Source organism: Ceratotherium simum, chromosome 15 (genome assembly GCF_057802395.1).
Source record: "Ceratotherium simum simum isolate JZ-2026a chromosome 15, ASM5780239v1, whole genome shotgun sequence".
Taxonomy (NCBI): domain Eukaryota; kingdom Metazoa; phylum Chordata; class Mammalia; order Perissodactyla; family Rhinocerotidae; genus Ceratotherium; species Ceratotherium simum.
Genome location: NC_141914.1, coordinates 34,343,478 through 34,369,458, shown reverse-complemented (window position 1 = coordinate 34,369,458; position 25,981 = coordinate 34,343,478). Strand labels below are relative to the sequence as shown.

Sequence of the window (25,981 nt, the reverse complement as noted above, 5' to 3'; positions counted from 1 at the left end):
GATCTTACAAAAAAAAAAAAAGAATTATTCATAATTGCATGTAGATCTCAGAAGCTTCAGACCTGGCATACGTGTACATATGCGTCTGTATATATACATATACATACACATTTATATATATAAATTATATATATATGTGTAATTTCCAAACTAAAACTGATTGTTTATAATTTTTATTATATTTTTAGAACTCACAAACCCCTTTGTTTTCCAAGGGAAAAACTGACCATTGTTTTTTTGGCAATCAACTGAAACAATATGAATCTCCATGATAGGACTTCTCTTACTTAGGAAAAATAATAGTCTTTGTGGATACGTAAATGGATATTTCCAGGTCCATCCTGTCTATGTTTTAGGGGGACACTGTCTGTCCTATAGTGGTACAATTTAAAGAACTGTTGAAGAAATGAATAAATACCCCTGACACCTTTTTTGTGTCCATTTCAAAGATTCATTTGTACTTTGCAATTTGTGCTTTTCCAACACTGAGGTCTTCACCAAACAGCAAGAAATGAAATATTGATAAGAGAATCTTCTTCAAGGGCATCAAATGATAGATGCCTGGGGTTCATTTTCCTCAGCCCTGTGGGCAATGGACTGGGAATCTGGATACCTGAGTCTGTGGACTTGTGTTACCATTATCAAGTCTCTTCCCTACGTGGTTTCATCTCACATCTTAGAGAATTGTGTATTCCTTAAGAGCAGAATGCTCTTCTCATTATTCCCAGCACCTAGTTCAAAGCCTGGTACATAACTGGCTGCACAGGATAGTGGGGAGAAAAAATGAACCACAGGAAGTCATGTCAGGGGACCCGGGAACAGGGAAGGTTTGCAGACATCGGGTTTTTATTAGAATGCTGTGTTTACTTGGAGGGTCTTCTATTCTAAACAAATTGGAGAGGCCCAACAAAGAGTAACCAAATGACTAAAAGAATTGCATGTGGATTATTTAGCTAAAGGTTTTATAAGACTTCACTTAACTCAGGGGGAGGGAAATTGCTTTGCTTCAATGCCATGCATTTTTCATCTGTTTGTGTTTGAAGAGCAAACCGAAATTGGATTCTCTTCAGGGCCTGGAACTCACTGGGTGCTCAGGGAATATGTGTGGAATGCATGATTCAGTGTTTTTCTCTTGGGTTGCCGATTCCTGGCTAGCCAAGATACTGTCTTCCTCTTTCAAGGGCTGGGCTATGCTCAGAGGCTGGAGGGGCACATGAAGGAAGATTGATTTGTAAATCAGGTATAGTCACTCTATTCAGTATCAGGGAAGATGCCTCTGGTGAATGGTGTTTGTGTGTGTGCTTGTGTGCATGTGCATGTGTGTGTGGGGGGAACACTATTAGAAAAAAATCTTTTTTGGAGGAAAATCATTTCTAAACAACAAATTGATTTGACACAGCCTTAAATGAGCAACTGAAAGTATTGTTAGGCATAGGGCTGGGGCCACTGAGCGGGCATCTGGGATGATTTGAGTAACTGGGTAGGGGTCCTGGAAACTTGCTCTGCTGGGTCCGGCCCGTCTTTGCTAGTTCGCTGTTGCCCTCTGCTGGCGAAACTGTTGTCATCCCAGGAAACTGCAAATCTTGCAGGGCTCCTGCGTTCCCTCTTATACTGGAGGGTCTAGGCCCCTTCCTCCTCAAATAGTGAGATGACGGTGGTGCTGAGGAACAGCGGGGGCAAGAGGAGCAGAAGCAAATCTTCTGCCGGGAGAAACTGGCTCTCACACCTGAGGGGGTGAATCTTATGGTCCTAGTTTTTAATTCCATGTTCTGCTCACTTGCTAAGACGCTGCTCTCTCTTTGGCTCTGTGCTGGGCACAGTGAGGGGACCCAGACATGACTTAGGCACCATCTCTCCACTAGATGGTCTCTCATCAAACGTGGGGGAAACAATAGGACAAGTACAGAAATCACCCTCATGTAGAGAAGGGTATGACGAGGGCCCCAGCTGAGGCACTGATAGAGGCTTGCATGTATTTAAAGGAAAGAAAGATGACATCCACTTGGGGTGAGGAGGTGAGGGTAAGGCTCCGTGAAACAGACAGCATTTAAGCTGAGAACATGAAGGAGGGGTGAGATTTTTTATTTTTAAAAATATCTTTTTTATCATAAAAGTAAAATATGTTCACTATAAAAAAATTAATCTCTGGCTAATAGAAGCATGAAAAGCAATAAAGTCGTTTGAAATCCCACAACTCAGAAATAATGAGTATTAACATTTTCATCTATGTATATTTTTGCTGTTGTTGTTACAAAATTGGAAGTAACATGTTGTATCCTGCTCTTTCTCACTCTTATGGCATGCACATTTTCCCAATGTTACCGATTATTTCTTGAAAATGTGCTATTTTGGAGTGGAGTATTTCAATGTGTAACCCTGAGGATAGGATTCCCCAAAGCATATAGTTTGCACAGCACAGGGGTTGGTAATTCTTTACTAATTCATTTCAGAAATATTTTTTGGATACCTACAACCTTGGAGATACAATGCTAAGAACTGATTCTGTCTTTGTGGGGTTTACAATATAGGAGAAGACACAGACGTTAATTAGGCAATCATAGAAATAAGTGTAAAATTGCATCTGGGATAAATACTGTGAAGGAGAAATGTGCAGTGCTATGAAAGTATATGTTAGAAAGAAAAGAAGTCACAGAGGTCTAGGAAAGCTTGCCAGTGTAAGAAGTAATTGAGCTCAGCACTGTAGGAGTTAACTAGGTAAAAAATATTAGGAAAAACATTGCCAGAAGAGGGAACAGCATGTGCAAAGTCCCTTTAGTAGGAGTGGGCACAGTGAGTACAAGAAACTGAAAGAAGATCAAGGAGAATGGAGTGGAGAGATGTGGCCTGAGATGAGGTGAAAGAAATAGGTAAGGCCTGACCCTGCAGAGCCTCTTAGACCAGGTGAAGAATTTTCATCATTTCTCATAGGAGCCATGGAGAACTATTGAAGTGTTTGAGCTGGAGTGGGGAGGTGAAGGCCAGATTTGTTTTTTTTTAAAGTCCACCTTACTGCAGTATGGTGATGAGGTTGAAAGGAAAAAAGAGTAGATGTAGGTAAACCAGGTCTAGGTGACTAGAAGCCCAAGCCTAGATAGAGGGTGATTGTAACAGTCCAGGCAAGAGATGAGGGAAGACTGGATTAGGATGGTGAAGGTTGAGATGGAGATAAGCAGGGGCTTTGAGAGATATATTGGGAGTAAAATGGTTAGGACTTGGCATAGGAGGTCAGGAAATGGGATGAGTCCAGAATGACTCCTAAGTCTCTAGCTCGCATAACTGGATAGAAGGAGGGTTTTCCCCCAAGATAGGGAACTCTGGAAAGGGTAAGGTTTGTAAGGGACTGCCATGAGTGTTGTTTTGGGTGAGAGGTTTGCCAGAGAGAGCAATTCCAAGAGTGGTATACATCATCACATCGGCTCCTTCCAGAAGTGGGTTTTACCACATTTTTACACCACACTGAAGGGACCTCTATTTGGAGGTGGGTGGTACTGGGAAGAAAACGGACACTATGGGTGGATTTGGTGTCTTGATTGATACCTGTTTCAGGTCCCTGCACTACTGCTTGCTAGGTGTAAAACATGGAGCAAGTCATTTTAAGGGTCTCTGGACCTTAGTTTCCTTGTCTTTAAAATGAAGGTATTAACATCTAGTCCGAAGGGTTGTTGTGAGGATTAAATAAGGGCATTGATCTTCAAAGGCTTTGGTGAACCTCCACGAGCTGTACAAACACAATATGTTATTGTTATTCTTACTCTTGTATTTGTTGTGGATATTATTGCCAACCAAACTTTATATTAATATTACAAATATGAAATTCAATGTTTTCTCCATGAGTTATTTGGGGAAAAAGGTGTGATTGAAGTCTAAATAAATAAATATACCACCCAGGAGCTAGAGATGGTGGCCTTAAACTATTTATAATCCTGTGTGTTTGCTTGAATTCAGACTTTCCCAATATGTAAATTATGCAGAGTCTGTGTCACAGCAGAGCACTCTGTGTTCCTAAAAAGAATTCTTCTTTTCCCGAATCCTTTACCTTTTAAAATAAATCTCATTATGGAGTGCTGACATTTTCAGTAAAACTATTCAACCAAAAGCTGTGGTTTTTTTAGACTAAAAACACGTCTGGTTTATTAGGCAGCAGCTTATAACTTGCTGCTAAGTAGATGCAATCTATTTAGAGGAATTTATGTAGATATCTGATAAGACATTTCAGAGTTCCCGTCTCTTTCTGACTAAAACTGAGAGTGTTAAACAGATTATCAAGAATTCTCTCCTGGTCTCAGTGGAATAGGAGTTGAGAATCACGGTGCTGTTGGAATGGATGGAAATTGTAGAACCAAGATTTAAACCAAATCTCTTGGACTGTACACCACGAGCTCTAGTGCTGTATTCTAGCTGAGTGACTTTAGATGTGACTGTCTTTGAAGAGTTGTGGGGAGGTGTAGAGCTAACACTTGTATGTGCATAATGGCCAGCATACACAGGGCTTCCATCACCGATCTCAGATCTCCTCCTTCTTTTCTTCCTTCTTTTGGTTCTCCCACTTTCTTTCTCCTTCATCTCCCTTTTTCTCTCCATGTTTCCTCCTTTTCCTCCACCCATTGAGTTAACTGCTAACTTTCTCTTGCCTGTCTGTCTTTAGATTGCGCTGAGGAATGGCATATATTTGGGTTACCCAAAATTACTCAGTGACTTAGGTCCCTGCTAGTGATAATAACAGCTAGTTTATAGAGTACTGATTGAGAATCACTCCCCTTAATCCTCTCCCCAAACTTATGAGATGAGTACTAGTATCGTCTCCATTTTACAAATAAGAACATGAGCCATAGACAGAAGAAATGTCTGGTCTTACAGAGCTAGTAAGTGATAGAGCTGGAAGTTCCCACTCCCGACCCTCACCCAGCCCAAAGGCCTCCAAAATCATGATGACTGGTGTTCATTTATTCACTCAACAGATATTTATTTAGTGCAGGCTATTTGACAGGAACTGGACAGAGTAGCCCAGCATTCACAATCTCGGCCTTCATGGAACACACACACACACACAAACACACACTTACATGTAGGGATGATAATCCCTACTCATTGGCATTGCCCTATCCTCTGTACTGATCAGGCAGTGTCCATGTGGTAGCTGTTGCTAAACATTTTACATACCATTCCTTCTTACAAACAGTGATAAGTACCACAAAGGAAAAAGGATCAGGATGCTTTGAGAGAGTGTAATAGGGGGTTAAGTTTATATAGGAATTTAAGAAATCCTCTTTGAATGAGGCATTTGAACCATGACTTGGACAATGAGTGTTCTCAGCCTGCTATGAGATGACTCTGGTCAGAGGCCAGACCATACATGGACCTGCCGTCCATATTACGTAACTTGGACTTGATCCTAAGATCAAAGGGATGCTATTTAATAAAGTGAACAGGGGAGTGATGTCATTCTGTTTGTACTTTAAAAATAGCTCTGTGGTTGCTGTGTGAGAATGGATGAAAGTGTGATGCCCATACTATCTGTACATTAGATTGGTTCTGTGTTGAGGATTCAGTCACAAATCATCCTTTTCAGTCTTTTAGGGAAAACAAAACATATACTAAAACAATTCTGATAAAAGTCATGAAGTGCTGTATCCTAAAGGCTATAGTATACAGACAGCAAAAAAGTGCTGAGGGTGAGAGGAATTACAGGCCATGCTCACTTTCTTTTAGCCAGAAGCCATTGTTTTGATTCCTTCTTATTCTCTCTGTTGGAGAGAGTCTTAACCCTCAGTCGGAACTTTCCATGCATGCCCTAAAAGGCTCTCAAGTCTGAAGCAAATCAATTCAGTAAACACTTATCTAGTGTCTACTTTGTCCTTGGCTCATAAGAATCCCACTCCACTTGCTTCACTATATTTCTACCACAAGGATATGATAGAATGAGCTGAAATAGTGATTGCTTGGGAGTCAGTGAACTTGTGTTCAAGTCTCTATTTTATCTGGAGATAAAAAAGGTCACAATTCAACCTTTGGAGATTAGCATAAGCTAATGTATAGCGAGTCAAGTTTGTGGTACAGATTGAATTAGAACAAAGAGACATTTTTGATGTCCTTGGAGGAAGATTTTCTCCACGAAGTTTTCCTAAGCACTGAGAAGATGTGGAGGAACGCGAATCAGTTGACAGCCAACGTGATACAAACTTGCTCTTCCTCTGATGGGTCCCGTCATGGGTAAACATCTCTGAGCTCTGTGGCCATAAAACATATCCCTGTGACTTTCTGTTTTCCCTCCTCCCTTGGTCGCGGGGCTGGACTGAGAAAAGAGAAAGGCATTAGGTATTCTTCAGCCCCTTTTTCTTCTGAGGTGCTCAAACCTTACCATCTTCTGTGTTACTAGAAATGTTTCGGCGAATGCCATTATCTTTAACTTAGAAAGATTGTGCCATCAACTTTTCTTCTCTGTGATGATCCCTACAGGATAGACCACTGGAACAATGAGAAGGAGAGGATTTTGCTGGTCACAGACCAGACTCTCTTGATCTGCAAGTATGACTTCATCATGCTCAGCTGTGTGCAGTTGCAGCGGATTCCCCTGAGTGCTGTTTATCGCATCTGCCTGGGCAAGTTTGCCTTCCCTAGGATGTCACTGGACAAGTGAGTATGATGTCTTAGACTTGAGAAGGTGGTGCAGTAGGGGCAGGGCATATAGAGAAATCAGTCACAAAGTCAGTTGAGCACAGTAAGCTGGGAGAACCCAGAGGAGAACAGTGAAGCTCTACAGTTGAATCCATCAATCATTGAGTTCCTGTTCCATGTCGGACACCAGGGATACAGCTTTAAGTAAATTTGTACTTTAATATGAGAACCTGACAAGTAAAAGGTTGAGAGTAAGGTGGAAAGAGCTGTGGGAGCGTGGAGGAAAGGTTCTCAACCTAATTCTTGTGGCAGAGAATCAGAGAAGCTTTCCTGGAGAGGCACTTGAGCCAATATTGGGTGTCAGGTATGAGTTAGCCAAAGAAGGAGAACAAAAGTTTGAGAATATTCCAAAGCAAAGAAACAGCAAAACCAAAGGAGTGGACGTAGGACAAAGTGTAATGCCTTTGGAATTGAAACTATGCTGTAAAGTTCAATGGACAGAATCCACGATGGCTAATAGCTCTTCTTAAAAGAATTCTCTTTGGGATCTTCTCTGGAAGCTTAGTGGAGAGGAGGTCAACTGTCTTAGAGATGTTGACAGTTACCAGGAGACCTGGTGGGTCTACAGAAGAGACTTGCTGAGCTGAGTAGGCTCTTGTTATGGTTTCAGAAGGAACTGCCTTTCCTAGACATTTTAGATCTAAGCCAGAAGGAGAGCAGTCTTTCTCTGAGCCTCTGAATGTGAGCTCTTCCCATTACACTGTGAGCAACTTGAGGGCAGGTACATTTGTTTTTTGTTTGTGTGTTTGTTTGTTTGTTTTTGTCATTTAAGCACCTTGCCTTGGGCCTGGCACAGAGAAAGAACTGAAAAATCTTTCTAAAGCACAGCTTGATCAAGTAATTGGTTTCACTTACGTAAGGCATACCATATCAAAGCCATTTTTTATTTACTCTTTTCATCAATGCAATTAATTGATTGAGTTCCCTAACTTGATTTGATTGATTGATTTAGTTCACTAACTTTTCAAGCTGGTAGATTTTTCAATAATATATGCGCATTATAATTGTATATTTAAACATCACAAAAATGTTTATTTTCTGGAAATATCTCTCCCACTCCCGACTCTCAGTTCTCCAGAATTATCTCCATAGGTGATAATCAGCAATTTCATTTTTTGAAAGAAGTAGTCTATAAATATATAAGAATAAAAATGTCTTGGGGCCGGCCTGGTGGCACAGCGACTAAGTGTGCGCGCTCCGCTTCTGCAGCCTGGGGTTTGCAGGTTCGGATCCCGGGAACGCAGCAACACACTACTTGTCAGGCCATGTTGTGATGGCATCCCGTATAAAGTAGAGGAAGACGGGCACGGATGTTAGCCTGGGGACAATCTTCCTCAGCAAAAAGAGGAGGACTGGCAACGATGTTAGCTCAGGGCTAGTCTTCCTGCCCCCGTCAAAAAAAAAAAAAGAATAAAAATGTCTTTGTATGTATATATGTGTGTTTATATACATTTGTAAGTATATTTCTACACACATGTTCATCACAAATTATTTTACCCAATGGTACACATGTCATAAACTGTCTTGCCTCGAGCTGTTTTACCCAGTGGTATACCTTGGAGACTGTTATATAATCATGTATAGATCAACCTCAGTCTTTTTAATGGTGCAGAATTTCCATTTTAAGCCTAATCTATTTACCTAGCCCCTCACTAATGGATATCTATTTTTACTTTTTCTTTATTTTTTTTTATTTTTAAACAATGCTGCTCTAAATATTCTTGTCTGTAGGACTTTGTGCAAATGTGCAAATGTATCTGTAATGTGAATTTCTGTAAGTGGAATTATTAGATCAAAAGTCATATGAATTTTAACTGATAGATATTGTCAAATTGCGTTCTAAACAGGTGACACCAATTTATGCCCCCATGAAGTATAAGAGTATCCTTTTTCGTACATCCTCAGCAATATTGTGTATTATGAAACTCTTTTGCTTTTCCAATGCGATAAAGAAAAATATCTTACTTTTGTTTTATTTCCATTGCTAGAATTTGAAGAAAGTTGAAGGTGTTTTTCTTATGTTAGAAAGCCATTTTATTTATTTTTCTGTGAACTGCTATTTATGACTCACTCTTTGAGTTTTAGCCTGTCAAATTTATCCATCTTTCAAGGTTTTTAAGTTTATTTCTTTTTGAGAAAGTCTTTCTCCACACTGAAATTATAAAATGTTTCCAAATTTTCTTCCAGTGTTTTTATAATTTTATTTTTAAAAATAGTTAAATTTATATTTCATCTAGAATTTACCTTAAGTAAGGAAAAATATATGCAATCAGCTTTATTTTTATTTTTTTACGTTATTTTTTTTGAGGAAAATTGGCCCTGTGCTAACATCTGTTGCCAATCTTCCTCTTTTTTTTTTTTTTTTTTCCTCCCCAAAGCCCCAGTACGTAGTTGCATATCATAGTTGTAGAGTTGTAGCTCTTCAATATGGGACACAGCCTCAGCATGGCTTGATGAACGGTGAGTAGGTCTGCGCCCAGGATCTGAACCGGTGGCCTCTGGGCCGCCAAAGCAGAATGTGCGAACTTAACCACTATGCCACCAGGCCAGCCCCTCAGCTTTATTTTTTATCCAGATGGCAGGCTAGAGTTCTCAACATCATTTATTCAATATACCATCCTTTCCCCTTTATTGTATATACATTATCACATGTATTTGTACCTATTTCTGGATTCTCCGTTCTGTTCCATTTATCTGTTTATTAAAGTACAAAATGGTTTTAATTATTATAACTTTTTATCATGTTTTAATATCTGATAGAGTTACTCACCTCTTATTAATCTTCTTTTCTTTAGAATTTGTTTATTTATGCACATTTTTCCATCAGCTTGCCTAATTTAAAAAAATCTTGTTTTTATTACAACTTTCAAATGTTAAATCAACCTTGCATTCCTAAGATAAACACATTTAGTCATGGAGCATTATCCCTTTTACACATTGTTGGATTCAGTTTGCTAATATTTTTTTAAGGAGTTTTGTGTCTATGTTCATAAGAGATATTAGTCTATTATTTTCATCCTTTTGTAATGTCTCTGCCAGGTTTTGGTATGTGGGTTATGCTGGCCTTATAACCGTAAAACAAGTTGGAAAGTGTTCCTTCCTCTTTTATTTTCTAAAAGATTTTGTATATGAGTGGTGTTATCTCTTCTTTGAATGTTTGATAGAATTTATAAGAGAAATCTTCTGGGTCTGAGATTCCTTTGTGGGACAGTTTTTGATAACAAAGTTTGTTTTGTAAATATTGGGTGACTCATACTTCTTCTTTGATTCTGTGTTAATTTTGGTAAATGGTATTTTTCAAGGAATTTGTTAAGTTTAAGTTGTATTTGAAAGCATAAAGTTGTTAATATTCCACTACTATCCCTTTAATTCTATAAGATATTTAGTGATATCTTCCTTCTTTCCTGATATTGGTCATCTGCATTCTGTCTCTTTTTTCTGTTGATGAACAAATCAATTTTGTTCATCTTAGTAAGAACATGCTTTTTTCATTTTGTTAATGTTCACTGTTGTCTGATTTCTATTTAGTTGATTTCTGCTCTTTTTTTTTTTTTTCCTTTCGTCTACATACTTTTGGTTTACTTTGCTTTTCCTTTTTTCAACTTTTTAATTTGAAACCCAAGGGCATTGAATTTATGCCTTTCTTTTCTAATATGAACATTTAAAGCTATAAATTTCCATCTAAGCACTACTTTCACTGTATCTTACAGATTTTGATAGGTTGTGCTTCTATTATCATTCAGTTAGAAATAGTTTCTAATTTTTCTTGTGATTTATTCTTTGACCCACGGATACTTTAGAAGTTGTACTGACAAATTTCCAAATAAGTTGAGTTTTCCTAGATATTTTACTATTACTAAATTTTAATTTAGAGAACATACTATCTTTTATTTTAATCCTTATAAATATGTTGAGACATTTTATTGATTGAACTATAGTATTTCTTGGTGAATGTACCATGTGTATTGAAAAGAATTTTGTGTGCAGTTTTCCATAAATTTGTTGTTTAGATTATCTATGTTTTTATTGATTTTGTCTAGTTTTTTATCAGTTAGTGAGAGAGGAATGTTAAAATCTACTATCAGTGTGGGATTTTCTTGTTGTCTCTTTACTATTAGGTGCATACACATTCATTATTGGTATGTCTTAAAGATAAATTGAGCCTTTTTTATTATACAGTGTTCCTCTTTATCTCTGGAAATATTCTATGTCTTGACAAGTCTATTTTATATCTGCTATTATGATAGCCACTCCATCATCTTTATCTTACTTTTGCATTGTATATCTTTTTTTTTTTACCCATTTACTATCTATGTCTTTGCATTAAAAGTGCATTTCTTGTAGATATCACATAACTGAGTCATTCTGATAATTTCTGCCTTTTAATAAGAGTGTTTAGTCTCTTCACATTTTATGTAATTTTGATGTGATCGAAGTTAAGGCTACCTTAATTATATATATATATAAATAAATAATTATTTGTTTTTCATTTCCCTCTTCTATTTTTTATTCCTTTGTCCTCTTCTCAATCTTTTTAAAATTAGTTAAATATTCTTCATAATTCAATTTTAATATATCTATTGGCCTTTTAGCTATAACATTTTATAATTTTGTGGTTGCTTTAGGGCAGAGTTTCTCAACCTCAGCACTATTTATATTTTGGTCAGGACAATTCTTTGGTGTGGGAAGCTGTTCTGTGCATTGTAGGATGTTTAGCAGCAGCCATGGCCTCTACACTCTAGATGCCAGTAGCACCTTGCCTCTGTTATGATAATCAAAATTGTCCCCAGATATTACCAAATGTGCCCTGTGGGCAAAATCAACCCAAATTGAGAAGCATTGCACTAGGAATTATAATATACTTAACTTTTTACAGTCTAGTTAGAGTTAATATTAGAACACTACCCTTAAAACATACAGACCTTGTAAACATACTGTTCTGAGAATGTAAATGTTGAATATGGTATGATAAAGTCAGTGTGGCCAGAGGAGGAAACAAGAATAAGGCTTGGAAGGAAGTTTACTGTACTCACAAGTCCCAGAAAAGGGGTCACCACATGCCATGCAGGGCCACAGGGGAAGATACTAGTGGTCAGTCAGGAGTCAGGAAGGGGCAGGAGCTAGGAGAGAACTTAGGCCGTGGCATTGTTGGAGTTTCCATAGGAACGGCAAGGCAGGGCAGGGTAAACAGTTTAGGATTGGCTAGTTTGAATAATTTTGGTGGGCTTTACGCTACAGGGTGGTCCACTGTTGCCTGATACCTAGCCCTGGGTTGATTAAGGCAGAGGAGTATTGCCTCATGGGATATATGGACCTGACAGAGGAGGTACAGCTCTGGATTGTTTAATTTGCCTATCAAAGGTGTGTTCTGGGCTGAGCCCTTTGCTATCTCTAAGAACCAGCTGGCCATGAGAGGGGCAGTCTCTCCCCAGCCAGAAAGGTTTTCTTAAGATGTCAAAACATCATAATATACAGAAAATAAAAAAATACATGCATTTACATACATATTGCGTGTAAATACAATATACATGTAGCACCATTTACATCCCCCTCCACTGCTTCTGATGCTTCAGTTGTTGTACATTTTACTTTTACGTGTATTTTAAACCCAAGATAATGTGATGAATTTTGCTTTAAGAAATCATATGTATTTCAAAGAAATTAGGATATAAAATTTTCTTTTATATTTATGCAGATGTTTTCCTTTCTGATGCTCTTCATTTGTTCCAGAAGATTCATTTCTCTTGGATATCATTTTCCCTCCACATGAAAAATTAGTTTTTAGCATTCCTTGTAGTATAATCTACTGGAGATAAATTTTCTATTTTCTTTTTTTGGGGAGAAAACATTTTTATTTAGCCTTCGTTCTGTGGGACTATTTTCTCTGGCTGGAAAATTCTGACTTGACATTTTTTTCTTTCAGCACACTCAAGATGTTGTTCCACTGTCTTCCGGCCTCTGTAATTTCTGAAGAGACGTCCACGGTCATTCCTATTCCTCACTATATTCTCTAGCTGCCTTCAAATGTTATGTTTAGCTTTCAGAAATTTGACTATGATGTGCCTAGGGGTGTGTGTGTGTGTGTGTGTGTGTGTGTGTGTATGTGTTAAATATTTATCTTGTTTGGGGTTCCCTGAGCCTCTTGCATTTATAAATTTATGTCTTTCAACAAATTTGGGAAGTTTGGGGTTATTACTTTTTTAAACATTTTTTTCTGTCCTATTCTCTCTCTTTTATTGTGATACTTCAATTACATGTATGTTAGACATTTTGTTATTGTCTCATAGGTCTCTGAGTCTCTATTTTTTTCCAATCTTTTCTCTGCCTCGTTTTCAGATTGACAATTTCTATTTCTATTCATTTAACTTCATGTTCACTGATGTTTTCCTTTGTCATTTCATTCTGCTGTTAAGTCCATCAAGTATTTTTTAATTTCAAGTGTTGTACTTTTTGTTTTAAAATATTCACTTAGTTCTCTGTTATATTTTCTATTTTTCTTAAGAGATTTCATATATTTTTATTCTTTATGAGTGTAGTTTTCTTTACCTCACTTAGCATCATTATAATAATTGCTTTCAAGTTCTTCCTGATAATTTCACCTCTGAGTCATCTCGAGATTGCCTCTACTGACTGCCCTTTTTCTTAAGAATGGGTCACATTTTCTTAGTTCTTGGTATATTGATTACTTTTGAATTTATTCCTCCCAGACATTGTGGAGACTTCCTTCATTTACTCTTTAAAGCCATAAGGTAGAATTTTTGTGAGGAAAGATGTGGGTCTTTTTTTTTTTTTTGGTGCAGAATTTCTAGTCATTATCTTCAGGAGGGCCAGTCTGCTGGGAACCTATGCCTAGATATTGAATTTTAGCAAATGCTAAGATTTTTTTGTATCACCTTTGGAGATGACTGTATACTTCTCCTTAGATCTATTTAACGTAGTGAATTATGTCTCATATTTCTTAATATTGAAACATATTTTTACATTCAAGGTATGAATCCCATTTGGTATTATTATATCGTTATTTAATATGCCATTGAATATTCATTGCAATTATTGATAGGGTTTTTTGAATTAATATAAATTTTATTGATATATAGTTTTCTTCTACTGAGCTATCTTTGCAGGTTTTGGTAACAATGTTAGCTAATTTTCTTGAAAAACAAAGTTTTCCTTTTTTCTCTATTGACCTGATCAGATAAAGAAATGGCTTTATGTTACTTAGAAGATTGGTATATTTCACCCATGAACACACCTGGACCTAGTGCTTTTTAAGGAGGAGTAGCACTACAACTTTCTCAATTTTCTCTATGGTATTGGCATATTTAGACTTTCTCTCTTTTATGGTTAGTTTCAGTAATTTCTATTTTACTAGAAAAATAACTCAGTTTTATTCAGGTTTGTAAATTTTCATTGATCTGAGAAAAGTGAGAAAAGAGATGACTAAAAGAATAATAAAAGACTATTTTATATGTAATACCTTTTTTCCTTGTGTGGGGATTTAATTAGTTAGTGGTTAGTTGATTAATTGATTGATTTCAAAGTACCACCTCTTGAGTTTACTTGTTCATAATAGAATAATAGAATAGAATAATGCTTTTGTTTTCTCATTTATTATTTTCTACATTTATCTGTTATTTCCTACTGCTCTATTTGTATATATTCTGCATTTTGTAACTTCTTCAGTTGAAAGTTTAACTCATTTAGAGTTTTTTGTTAGATATGTAAGTTTTATGGATGTTAAGTTTTCTTTAATTATGCTTTTTTAGATATATAATAATGGTATTTTTTTTGGTTTTTTAAATTTTATTTATTTATTTTCCCCCCAAAGCTCCAGTAGATAGTTGTATGTCATAGCTGCACATCCTTCTAGTTGCTGTATGTGGGACGCGGCCTCAGCATGGCCAGAAAAGCGGTGCATTGGTGCGCGCCCGGGATCCGAACCCAGGCCACCAGCAGCGGAGCGCACGCACTTAACCGCTAAGCCACGGGGCCGGCCCTATAATAATGTTTTATTATATTTCATATACACTATTATTTTTGTTTGTTTCCTCTTTGATTCAAGAATACACTCAGGTAACATTTTTTTTAAGTTGGAAGGGTTTTTACTCCCTTGAGTTGTGTTATTAATTTCTAGTTTTATTACATTATGTTTAAAGAATGTCTTCTCCACTATTTCTACTCTTTAGGATTTACTAAATATTTTTACATTTAAATAGCTAATTTGTATCAATATTTCATAAATACTTGAAAGTGCAGTCTCTGCTTTCTGTGTATAGAATTGGATAAATGGTACTTAGATCCACCATCATTAAGTTATTTATGTCTTCTCTGTCTTTGACTATTTATTAGTTAATTTTTTTGCTAGTTCATCTGTTATAGACTGAGAGGAGAATTCAATTTTCCTTAATTACTATGGTTGGTTTTTTTACATTTGTGAGTTTATGTTATGAATGTTGACATTATCTTGTTTGATGTAGGAAAATTTATAGATGTTGAATCTTTATTTTAGATCATAATTTTTTTTCACTGTAAAAATTTTTTTTCACTTTTTGTCTCCTTTAATGCTTTGCCTGTTTCTGGTCTTGTCTTTCGAATATCGCAAAGCTTATGTCCTTTTTCTTTGAATTTTCTTCGTATATTTTTGCCTTTCTTTACTTTAAACATCTGAGTCTCTTTTTTTGTGTGTTCTTATATACAACATATAATTTGAATTTTACTTTGTGATCCAACCTAGGGGTCTTTTCTTTTAATTGGTAAGATTAACCTATTTATACAAATTGATGTGACAATTGTGGTCTTAGTTCTCCCATCTTGATTTTTATATTATTGTTTTTTTCTAAATATATTGCCATATTTTCTATGTTTCCTTTGCTTTCTGTTGAATGTATTTTTCTTTTAACAAGAAGGTTTATAGTCTATGTTTTTCTATCGGTGATTATAAGTGTAACTTAACATAGTATTCTTAATCCTATCTTTTTTGAGCGTTATTTATTGACTCTCAAATATAAATCCATTTACATTAAAAACCCACTTCTTGCATTTTCTTTTCATATTTCTCCATCATTCACTTTTTTAAAAAGTTGCTTATAATCATCCTTATTAATTACTTCAAGGGTTATTTGTTTAAATAATATGCTTCCAATTGATATGCCATCTTAAATAGTGTATATTAAACCTCCATTCTGAAAGAAAAGAAATCTGCATATTCACACTGTTCCCACATTCTCTCATCCTTCACCTCCCTTCTTTTGTTAGTTTTACCAGACAAATTTCATTCTTTATGGCATGTTTCATTTTATTTCCCATGAGGCACCCAATTATTACCACAGAGAGTTGATGTAATTCCAGCCCTCCTAATTAACTTGTGTGGCTTTATCCAGATTTGCATTCTGGGGTTGGAGTGAGAAAGCCTGTGCCAGCAGCTGGCATGCTGTAAAATGTTAAAGGGCTTTCTTTGGGCCCCCCAGAGGTAGGAACACAGTGTGATGAAGGGGTAGTTTTTTAAGTTCTGCTCAGTTTTTTAGAAAACCTCCGTAGTAGAGTTCTGGACAAGGAGTAGAGTCTGGGGTTTCAGTCCCAATTTTACAACGTTAACTTTGTTTCCTCATCCAGCAAAAGGTCATTCGTATTAATTGTCATTCTGCTTCATTAATAATCTGATTGTAAGGCTCTAATGAGATAGCTTGAAAGCACTTTGTAATGTGCCTCATAGATATCAGGTGTTACCAAGTTCTGATTTTTCTCCCAGATAAAAGCTTTTGTTAACATGGGACTAAGTAGATTAATTTGATTGTTATCTTTATTTCCAAGTCAATTGGCCCTTCTTGGTTGGGCATTAAGTCACCATTATAAGGGCAGAGATCAGGCAGCAGCAGGCAGAGAAAGGAGGAGGAAGCAAGGGATAATCAGCTGATAAATAATCATAAGCTGACTCCAGAGGAAAGCCTGGACAGTGTCTGAGCAAATTCCCTTATTATAAGAAAATGCAATGATTTAACATAACACTCCTCTCCCCTCTCCCCTGGCTGTAGGTGGTAATGCTGACACTGTTTACCAAGAGCTTTTACCTCCCCTGTGCCATGTCACCTTCAACATCCAGGAATAAATAGGGCTCATTCACTATGTTTTATAGATGAGGAAGTGAGACCAAAAGGGGTTCAGGGATACAGGCACCATTAACTATTTAGTATTAGAGCTAGGTTTCAAAATCAATTCTTGTAACTCCCTGTCCAGTGTTCTTTTCTTTGGATAAATAGTATTTAATCTCCTTCTTTCTCTCTCTTCCCTTTCCTTCTCTCTTTCATTTTTTTAAAAATTATTTTGTGAAATAATTTTAGACTTACAAAAAAGTGGTAAGGATAGTACAAAGATCTCCCATATGCCCTTCAATCTGTCTTCCCAAATGTAAACATTTTATATAACCATAATACAAATATAAAAACCTGGAAATTTATTGATACAATAACTAATCTATATACTTTATTCAGATTTCTCCAATTGTCCCGCTAAAAGCCTTTTCTATTCCAGGATGGACATGGCATCATTTGTCATGTCTCTTTCGTCTTCTCCAATCCATGACAGTTCCTCAGTCTTTCTTTGCCTTTCACGAACTTGACCCTTTATTTATTTATTTATTTATTTATTTATTTTTTATTGAGGTCACATTGGTTTATAACATTATATAAATTTCAGGTGTACATCATTATGTTTTGACTTCTGTATGGACTGCAAAGTGTTTACCGTCAAAAGTCTGGTTGCCATCCATCACTGCACACATGTGCCCCTTTACCCCTTTTGCTCTCCCCCCAACCCCTTCCCTTTTTTCTCTCTATGATCTTCCCTCTGTTTTTACATCCTCTCCCCTCTCCTTTCCTCTTCTTTGTCCATTTGGGTGAAGATAACCTCTCCTGTTAACATAGCTTCGGCTTCTGTTAAGCAACCATGAAGAGGACTATAGGAACGTAGCAGGACGTGTGTCAGCGTATCCCACATACTGGTGCTTACAAAACACAGTCATTTTGCTTTATTCTCTGTTTGCCTTCGGCTTAATGTGAAGGGAGAGAGTGAGGCAAGAGACAACTGAAGGCTATGGATCATTTATTTGTGAGACGAAAGCAGATTCTCTTTGGATTAGAGCATTCACCAGAGACAAAACCAGGAAATGGCAAACGGCCTGGTTTATCCTCCAGGGTAACGAGTTGCTAGTACATAGCTTTTGTTATCGTTCCTTATCTGAGATGGGAATCCTAAATCTTATTTCTATCGTAATTGGATTCATTCCCAGATTTTAATTAAAAACCAATTTTCATAATCCTGTTGTATCTCTAACCTCCCAGAAAAGTGGAGGAAGGAGGGAAAGACTAGGCTTCTACGAGATTAACCATAAGGGTAAAGTTATGACTAAGCTTAACCACACCGATTTTCATGCTGTTTGAATTTGGGCAATTCATTTTAATTCTTGGGCTCTCAATTTCAATCTATAAAATGTCAATTATAAAAATCACTGCCAGGCCTAACTCATAGGTCATTGTAGATTTAAATGATAGATGTGGAAGTGTTTTATAACTTGTAAACTGCCAAAATAAAGTAAGTTGTCACTTAAAGAGCTCTAAAAACCCATATTTACTTGTCAACTCTCCCATTTTTTTAATATGCCCACAGAGATAATGATGAGGAAACTGATTCTGAGTGGTCAAGTGACCACTCACTTGACCACTCACTTGCATATAATCATATAAATACAGCCATGTGCCACAAAATGATGTTTTGGTCAACGATGGACCACATATACAACAGTGGTCCTATAAGATTAGTACCATATAGCCTAGGTGTGTGGCAGGCTATACCACCAAGGTTTGTGTAAGTACACTCTATCATGTTCACAAATGACAAAATTGCCTAATGTTGCATTTCTCAGAACATATCCCTGTCATTAAGTGATGCATGACTGTAGCTGGTGGTGGGGTCTAAAACATGAGATCCTCTGATTTGAAATGCTCCCTTTGTCATGCACCTAATTCCTACTAGTCCTCAAATGCATTGTAATTTTTGAGAGTAAATGCGCCTCATTTCTTTACCTTTGTTCTCATCTGAACTCTATAGTGAAAATGTACAGTGTAGATAGTCGAGGGCTTAGGGAGCAGGTCTGAAGTCAGGCTGCCTGGGAGCCAATCCTAGATCTGCTTCTGAGTGACTTAGAGCAAGTCACACAACAGCCCATGCCTCAGTCTCCTCATTTATAAACTAGAGAGGGTAGTAGTATCTACCTCATTAGTCTGTGTTAAGGATTAAATAAGATAATATATATAAAATGCTTAGAAAAATATCTGGTATGCAGTAAGCACTTAAAGAATGCAAGCTTTTATAGTAGGTTTGGTAGAAAGACACTAGTTTAGGATTCAGGGACCTGAGTCCTGATCCACTTTCTTGATATTAAGTCCTCACCCCTTGTTGAACCTCAGTTTCCTCGTTTATAAAATCTCTAACTTTCTTTTTTTTTGTCTTGAAACCCTGCGCTTTTATGTTACTCTGTTGGTGTAGCAATTTTCCCAAAGTCATTCATCTTAGAGGGCTAAATGATTTTACCTAATCAATTACTCCTGTGAAAAATGTCTCAAAGAGGTTTTCTGCCAGAAAATATTGTTGCTGTCACATTGATATGTCAACCAAAGCTGAGCAGGAAGGTCAGGCCAAGAAAGGTCTTCCAGCAAGAGTAGGCGTTGCACATTTATCTCTCCATGCTGTGTGAAATTTGCATTCTGCATAATATAAGGGATAGGCAATGCCGCAGAAGCAAGGCTGGGGAAACTGCTTGTGGTGGTCATTCCCTCATCCTGTTTATAGAGACGCTGGTGAAAGGAGGAGCTAGGAGCTGCCCCCTGTTGACTGAGTGTCAGCTCGTGGGGGGTGGGAGGAGGGTATCCCAGACAAGACTCCATCACCTCAGCCTTGTTCCCTTGGGTCCAAAGGCCAGCTAGCTGCTCCGTGCCCTCAGAGTTCTAATTTGGCATCTCTTCCTTAGACAAGAGCTTCAAAGGGCCTCTGCTCTGGGTGAAACCAGCTCGTGACCCAGGCTGATTCTGCTGGCTTCGCGTCTGGCAGTGCGTTCTAATCACTGTTATAAGTGTGGTTCTGCGGAACACCTTGTAAAATATTTTCCTATTGCTCCAGCAACATCTCCTGTCTAGACAATCTAATTATGAGTGCAGAGCAAACAGCTGAAGTGTATGCCGCCCCCAAGGTTGCCTAACTCTGGGATGGGGGTGGGAGGATGAGGGAGGGGTTGGGAAGGGAATGGGTTACTTTTTGTTGACCTGACCAGAAAATTGAGTGCTCCAAAAGAATCTGGCTAACTTTTAATTAAAAAGAAATGATCTGGTGGAAGCTGGCATTTTGTTGTTTTTCCAAACTCAGTGGAGGATTAAAGGTACTGATTTATTTCCCTCCAATCACATCTTTTTCTTGGCTTCAAAGGTGGTTTGTGGTCTTTGCTTTAAAAAAAAAAAAAGCCACTGATTTAATAATCTGCCCTCCCAGCAGCACTATGAAGATAAAAAGTGGCCCCCTAAAGGTATGTTCTTTCCAGGTAGTAATTTGATTACATTCAGTGAGTCTTGCCTGAGCTCTGGCCAGGTGGCAGGCATTGTGCATGACAAAGTGACGAGACATGGACTCTGTCCCCAAGATGTTCACGGGCTCCTGGGAAGGCAGACACATACACACTCACGCTTTAACCAGGCTTTGGTTAGTGCTCCAGTGGAAAGCCAACAGTGTCGTGAGCACAGGAGAGGGAGAGAGAATTTCCACAGGGAGGTATGAGAAGGGCTTATGGAGGAGGTGGAATCTGAGCAGGTCTTCGTAAGATGAACAGAATTTGGGCAGAGAGATAGGGAGGAGCAGGGCAGTGTAGGCATAAGTAGACAAATGCCCAACTGATGTGATCATGCCAGGTCTCCATGGGGCTGGGTCCCAGCCGTTAAGAAGGTATGGTGGAAGTTTCTGAGTGGTTTTGAACAATAATATGAGGAATTTTGGTTTTAGTCATATTAGGATCTGAGATGTTGAATGTTTTTGGAGAGAAGCCTAAAACAATTGGCATTTTGCTTCAGAATGATAAGTGTGGCAACAATATAAGAGACGGTTTGGAGAAAACAGAAGCTGGAGAAAGGGACCAGCTAGGGAAGAGATTCTCTAATGGTAGAGTTGGGAAATTATAAGGACCTGATCTGGGCCAGTGGGTAAGAAAAGGAGGGCTTAGGTGTGAGAAGACATGGCTGAAGGGGCATCTCTGGCATGTGATAACTGGATTGGGTTTTCCTGGTGTGGGAGAGGGAGGAGAAGGGAAGGACTGTGAGCCTACAAGTGGAAGATGCACTTCATGTTTGTTATTTGGGGTGCCTGAATGACTATGAGAAAAGATGATGATTGGGATAAACTATTCACGCAAATATTTATTAAGCACTTGCCATTGCCAGTTGCTGTGCTGGGTACCGAGATACCATTGTGATAAAGAGAGAGCTTCTGCCCTCATGGAGCTCACAGTCAAAGGGCTATTAAACAGTTATCAAATAATCGTACCAGTAAGTATAAAATTATAACAGTGATAGTGCTTTGAAGGAGAGACATATGGGGAGTGTGAATTATCTATTGCTATGTAACAACTTGCCTCAAAACTTAGTAATGTAAAATCACAAACATTTATTATTCCTCTGTTTCTGGGTCGGGAAAACGGGTGTGGCTTAGGTGGGTCCTCTGGTTCAGGATCTCTCCAAAGCTTCAATCAAGGTGTCACTGGGGCTGTGGCATCTCAAGTCTCAACCAGGGAAGGATCACTTTCAAGCTCACTCATGTGGTTGTCAGCAGGCACAGGTCCTCCCTGGGAGGTGGCCAGAGCTATCAGTTCCTGCCATATGAGCCTTTCCCTAAGGCTACTGACAATATGGCTGCTGGCTTCCCTCAGAGGGAGCAAGAGAGGTTGACCAAGAGAAGCTACAGAATTTAGGTAACCTAATCTTGGAAGTGACATTTCATCACCGCTGCCACATTCTATTCACTAGAGGCAAGTCGCTAAATCCAGCCCACAGTCAAGTGGAAACTAGCACACCAGGGCATGAATATCAGGAAGCAGACATGATTGGAGGCCATCTGAGAGGTAGCCTACTGCATGAAGGAAATCAGAGCATTTATCACAGGAGTTGGGCCTAAATTGGAGGGTGAAGATGAGGAAAGGCTTCTCTGAGGAAGGAATTCTGGAGCTGAGATTGGAAGGATGAGTAGGAGTTGACAAGGTGAAGGGGGCTATGGAAAGAGTGTTCTGGGGAGAGGGAAGAATATGTGCAAAGGAGGGAGGGGGGCTGGGACTTCTGAGGAACTGTAAATAGGACCACGTGGCCTGCTAAATAAGAAGGACCTGAGGGAGCTTTGTATTTAGATGTCGAAAAGTTATGGATATTTTGGAGGAGTTAGAGTAATTCTGCTTTTATCTGTCACTTGCACTGGCATTCACTGGAGAGTGATGGGCTTCACAGTTAAAACTAGTTTGAAAGCCCTTGCTCTAAACTGTGGGGCCGTCTCTGGAACTGCTGGGAAGTGGGTCTGATTCAGTGTATAAAATGAATAAAATTGCCCACTTATCTCTTAGGATAATTACTTATTATGTAATGAGATAATGTTCATAAATCACCTTGGGCTTCTTGGAGAAAGGTATTATATAAACACAAGGCTTTATCAGTGATGATGGAAACAGACTTAGGGGATTAAAATCAGATGTGCATCTTGATGCTGTGGCATTTTACTCCAAACTAAGTGACCTGTGAAGTTCACTTGAGTTCTTGAGGAGTGTTTTAGGTTAAGAAATGGAGGCAGCAGGAAATTGGGAGGTGACTGGAATGAGTGTAGGCATGGAGAGGCAGGGTGGGGTTGGGGATGCTCTCTTTTTAGCTCATTCACTCTCATAAAGAAGAGCATTGTCCTTGTTAATCCTATTTAAATGAATGTGACTGCTTAGAAATGCAACGTGGAGACTCTACTTCTGGGCTGAAAATAAGAAAATCTGAATTCTTGTCTCTATTCTGCCTTCAATTTTCTGCGTGTCCTTGAAAGAAAATTGTTTCCCCTCTCAGAGCCTTAATTTACCCCCATGTAACATGAAAGGGGTTAAATTAGATGATCTTGAAGGCCATCTCATGGGCCAATGATTAACCAAGATTTTATCATGTTCTTTCTAGTTTTGCTCCCATGAAACGAGAACAATGAGAACTCCCTGTCAGCAGTGAATAAATACTGTGACCAATGACAGTTTTTGTTTTGGCAAAATTTAACATTGGTGGCAGAACTTGGACTTTTGTAGACTTATTTTGTAGACCCAAGGAAAGGATGGAACGGGAGAAGAGAAAGTAGGCCAGAGTTGATGCTTGATCTATTTTTCCCAGCTTCAACTGACATATTCTTCTTTCTCTTCTTTTTTATTCCTCCGCTCTTCTCTTAGTCCAAACTCTCTGCACTCAGCCATGTACTTCATATTTTTTATTTCATATCATTCCTTATTTCTCTCTTTATTAAAAACACCCAGCCAAGCACGAAGTAGGTTAAATTATTCTTCATATAGATGTGCCTGACTACTAGATTATCCATCCAACAGAGTGTGTACCTCACCAAAATATGGTTTTAAAAACACAAAGCAAAGCATTTCCGTTAGGTGGAATTGAGGTGACAGGTTATTGAACAACAGTCCAGTCTGTTGCCTTTCCTGTGGAGTAACTCCCTGGCTTCTCATCCGTTCCTTCCCCAAATACTCTCTCAGGAGCTAAGATAATGTGGCACCATCATTTTCTCCTCAAATTAATCATTATTTACAGAAATATTTATGCACTCCATAGGACTCAGGATAAGAAACCCTGGGAACAACTGAAATCAAAGAAAAATTAAAACACTGCATTACCCAACAAGCAGACTAGCACTGAAGTATAACAGCAAAGGCAGAGGGGGAGGCTGGAAGGATCCTGGCTTCTGAATGACTCTGTGGAGCTGCCCTCCCACTCTTGCACAGCTCCCCTCTGATCTTCTTTTACCCAGAGAGAATGTGTGGGTCAACTCAGTTGGGATTTTTCTGTTATATGCAGCCAAACTTCATCTTAACTAATAGAGCCTTAGAACAGGAGAAGAGGTCCTGCCTACTCCTGAAGGTTGGGGATGGTGGGGGTGGCAGTTTCGTGTAGTAAAATGCTCACGTGTTTCAGGATTCCACAGACCGTGGTTCCAATCCCAGATCTGTCACTTACCAGCTTTGCTACATAACTTTTCTGAGGCTTGTGTTCTTATCTCTAAAAGGGGGTTAATAATATCCACCCTACAGAGTTGTGAGGATTACATGAGAACACGTGAGAAGTACCAAGCTAGTGACTGCCATAGGTGCTCCAAACATTAGTTTCCTTCTGCTTTTTTTTTTTTTGTGTGAGGAAGATTGGCCCTGAGCTAACATCTGCCAATCCTCCTCTTTTTGCTGAGGAAGACTGGCCGTGGGCTAACATCCATGCCCATCTTCCTCCTCTTTGTACGGGACGCCGCCACGGCATGGCTTGCCAAGCAGTGCGTAGGTGTGCGCCCGGGATCCAAACTGGCGAACCCCGGGCCGCCGCAGCAGAGTGTGTGCACTTAACCGCTTGTGCCACTGGGCCAGCCCCTCCTTCTGCTTTTCAATGTTCTCTGGTTTTATTAGGAAGATGGCACTCTACATGTATCCTTTAAGGTATTGCAAAATGCTAGTAGATAGCTACTACTTAAGAAGCTACTGAGTCACTGAGTGGGGCACTTAGGATTACAGGTCTGGACTGTAAGTTCAACAGGAGAGGAATGTTAACCATTCACTCAACTCTAGGCTTGTTACTCAGAGGCAAACTAACAGAGAGCTGGACCCTGTTTTCTGGTGGGAATAGGAGTTTGATGAGTTGATTTGAGAGAGCCTGAACCCTATTAATGGGAGATAGGGGATCTATTTCTGCGAGCAGGAAAAGCACATGTTAAAATGCTCCTAGGAACAAGATGGTATCCCCCAATTCACACCAAGCAGGAGGCATATATAAGAAGGGATGACTCTACAGGTGTCCATAGAGAAGTTACCTTAAACCCAATACATGGCTACTTAAAACATCGAGGATTATATTTTGTACCATTTGATACTGGGGCAGCAGGCAGAAGAAGTTGGTTCTAGAGCAAAACCTAACTTATAATTAAAAATTTTAGATAATTAATATTCCTCGACTTTTTTGAGTTAAAAAGTTGCTTCAGCTATTTCATATAGTTACTGTCATTGTGTTTTTTCCTTCTGTTTTCCTCCTGCATGGTAAATTGAATATTGCTGCACCCAGATCCTGGAAACCAGGTTTAGTTGTGATAGTTTTAATGTAGTGATCTAATAAATGGAGGACAATAGCCTAGTCATCTCTGTAGGGAAGGAATAGTGAATTATAGACTTGCCTTGCCCTCAAATAACTTGAGATCTAATTGGAGACAGGGAGAGTAAATATCTAGAAAACTAATTTCCATATAACACGTAACATGACAAACCTTAACAGGAGATGGAAGCAATGTACTGTGGGAGCACAGAACAGGCAATTATTTTTTAAGGGTGGAAATTGTTGCTAAAGAGAAAACAGACTGATGAATTTTGGTAGAGAACAGTAAGGTGCTTCATAGGCTGGGGGAAGAGTACTATCAAAAGACGTGTTGATACAAGAGTGTGAAAAGTTGTTTCAGAAACCATGGCTAGTCTCCTAGGTGATTGGAGTACAGAGAGAGTGGGGATAAAGAGGAGAACCCGTTCATGGACGGTGTTGAATTGTAGGATAAGGAGGGTGTACATATTTTGATTGGCCAATGGGAGTTATAAAGATTTTAGAGCAGAGAACTTTTATGCGTCTTTGGGTCCCTATGGCCTGTAGCACAACATTAGTATGTGTCAGGCACATTGCTGTGTACTCCATGAACGGTGAGTAAATGAATAGAACAGGTAGTGGTATGTGAGATGAATTGGAGCACTGAGAAAAGTTTGATCAGATCTTTGAGTCATTTCTGGTGAGAGGTGTTGAACGCTTGACATAAGTGTGGAAAGGAGAGGTCATATATGAGATTCTGAGTATCACTCTCTTGTGGGCAACACTGATTAATGGTCTCAGACTCCAGTGGGGCAAAGTCACTTGAGATTTGCTCGGATAGAAATAAAGTCTGGAAACAAAATTGCCCTGGTGTTTATTGACCTACCATCCTCAGCAAGGATCAAGTTACATCACATACTGTGATAAACTGGGCA

The 25,981-nt window shown here is 38.6% G+C and overlaps 1 protein-coding gene across 1 annotated transcript in view; it reads left to right on the top strand.

The window, feature by feature from the left end:
- Positions 1-25,981, top strand: part of TPRG1 (tumor protein p63 regulated 1) — a 106,434-nt gene that overhangs the window by 28,237 nt on the left and 52,216 nt on the right. Inside the window, exon 3 of the mRNA XM_004424581.3 lies at positions 6,457-6,633. Within this exon, the coding sequence (XP_004424638.1) occupies positions 6,457-6,633 (177 nt within the window). The remainder of the gene's footprint in view (positions 1-6,456; positions 6,634-25,981) is intronic.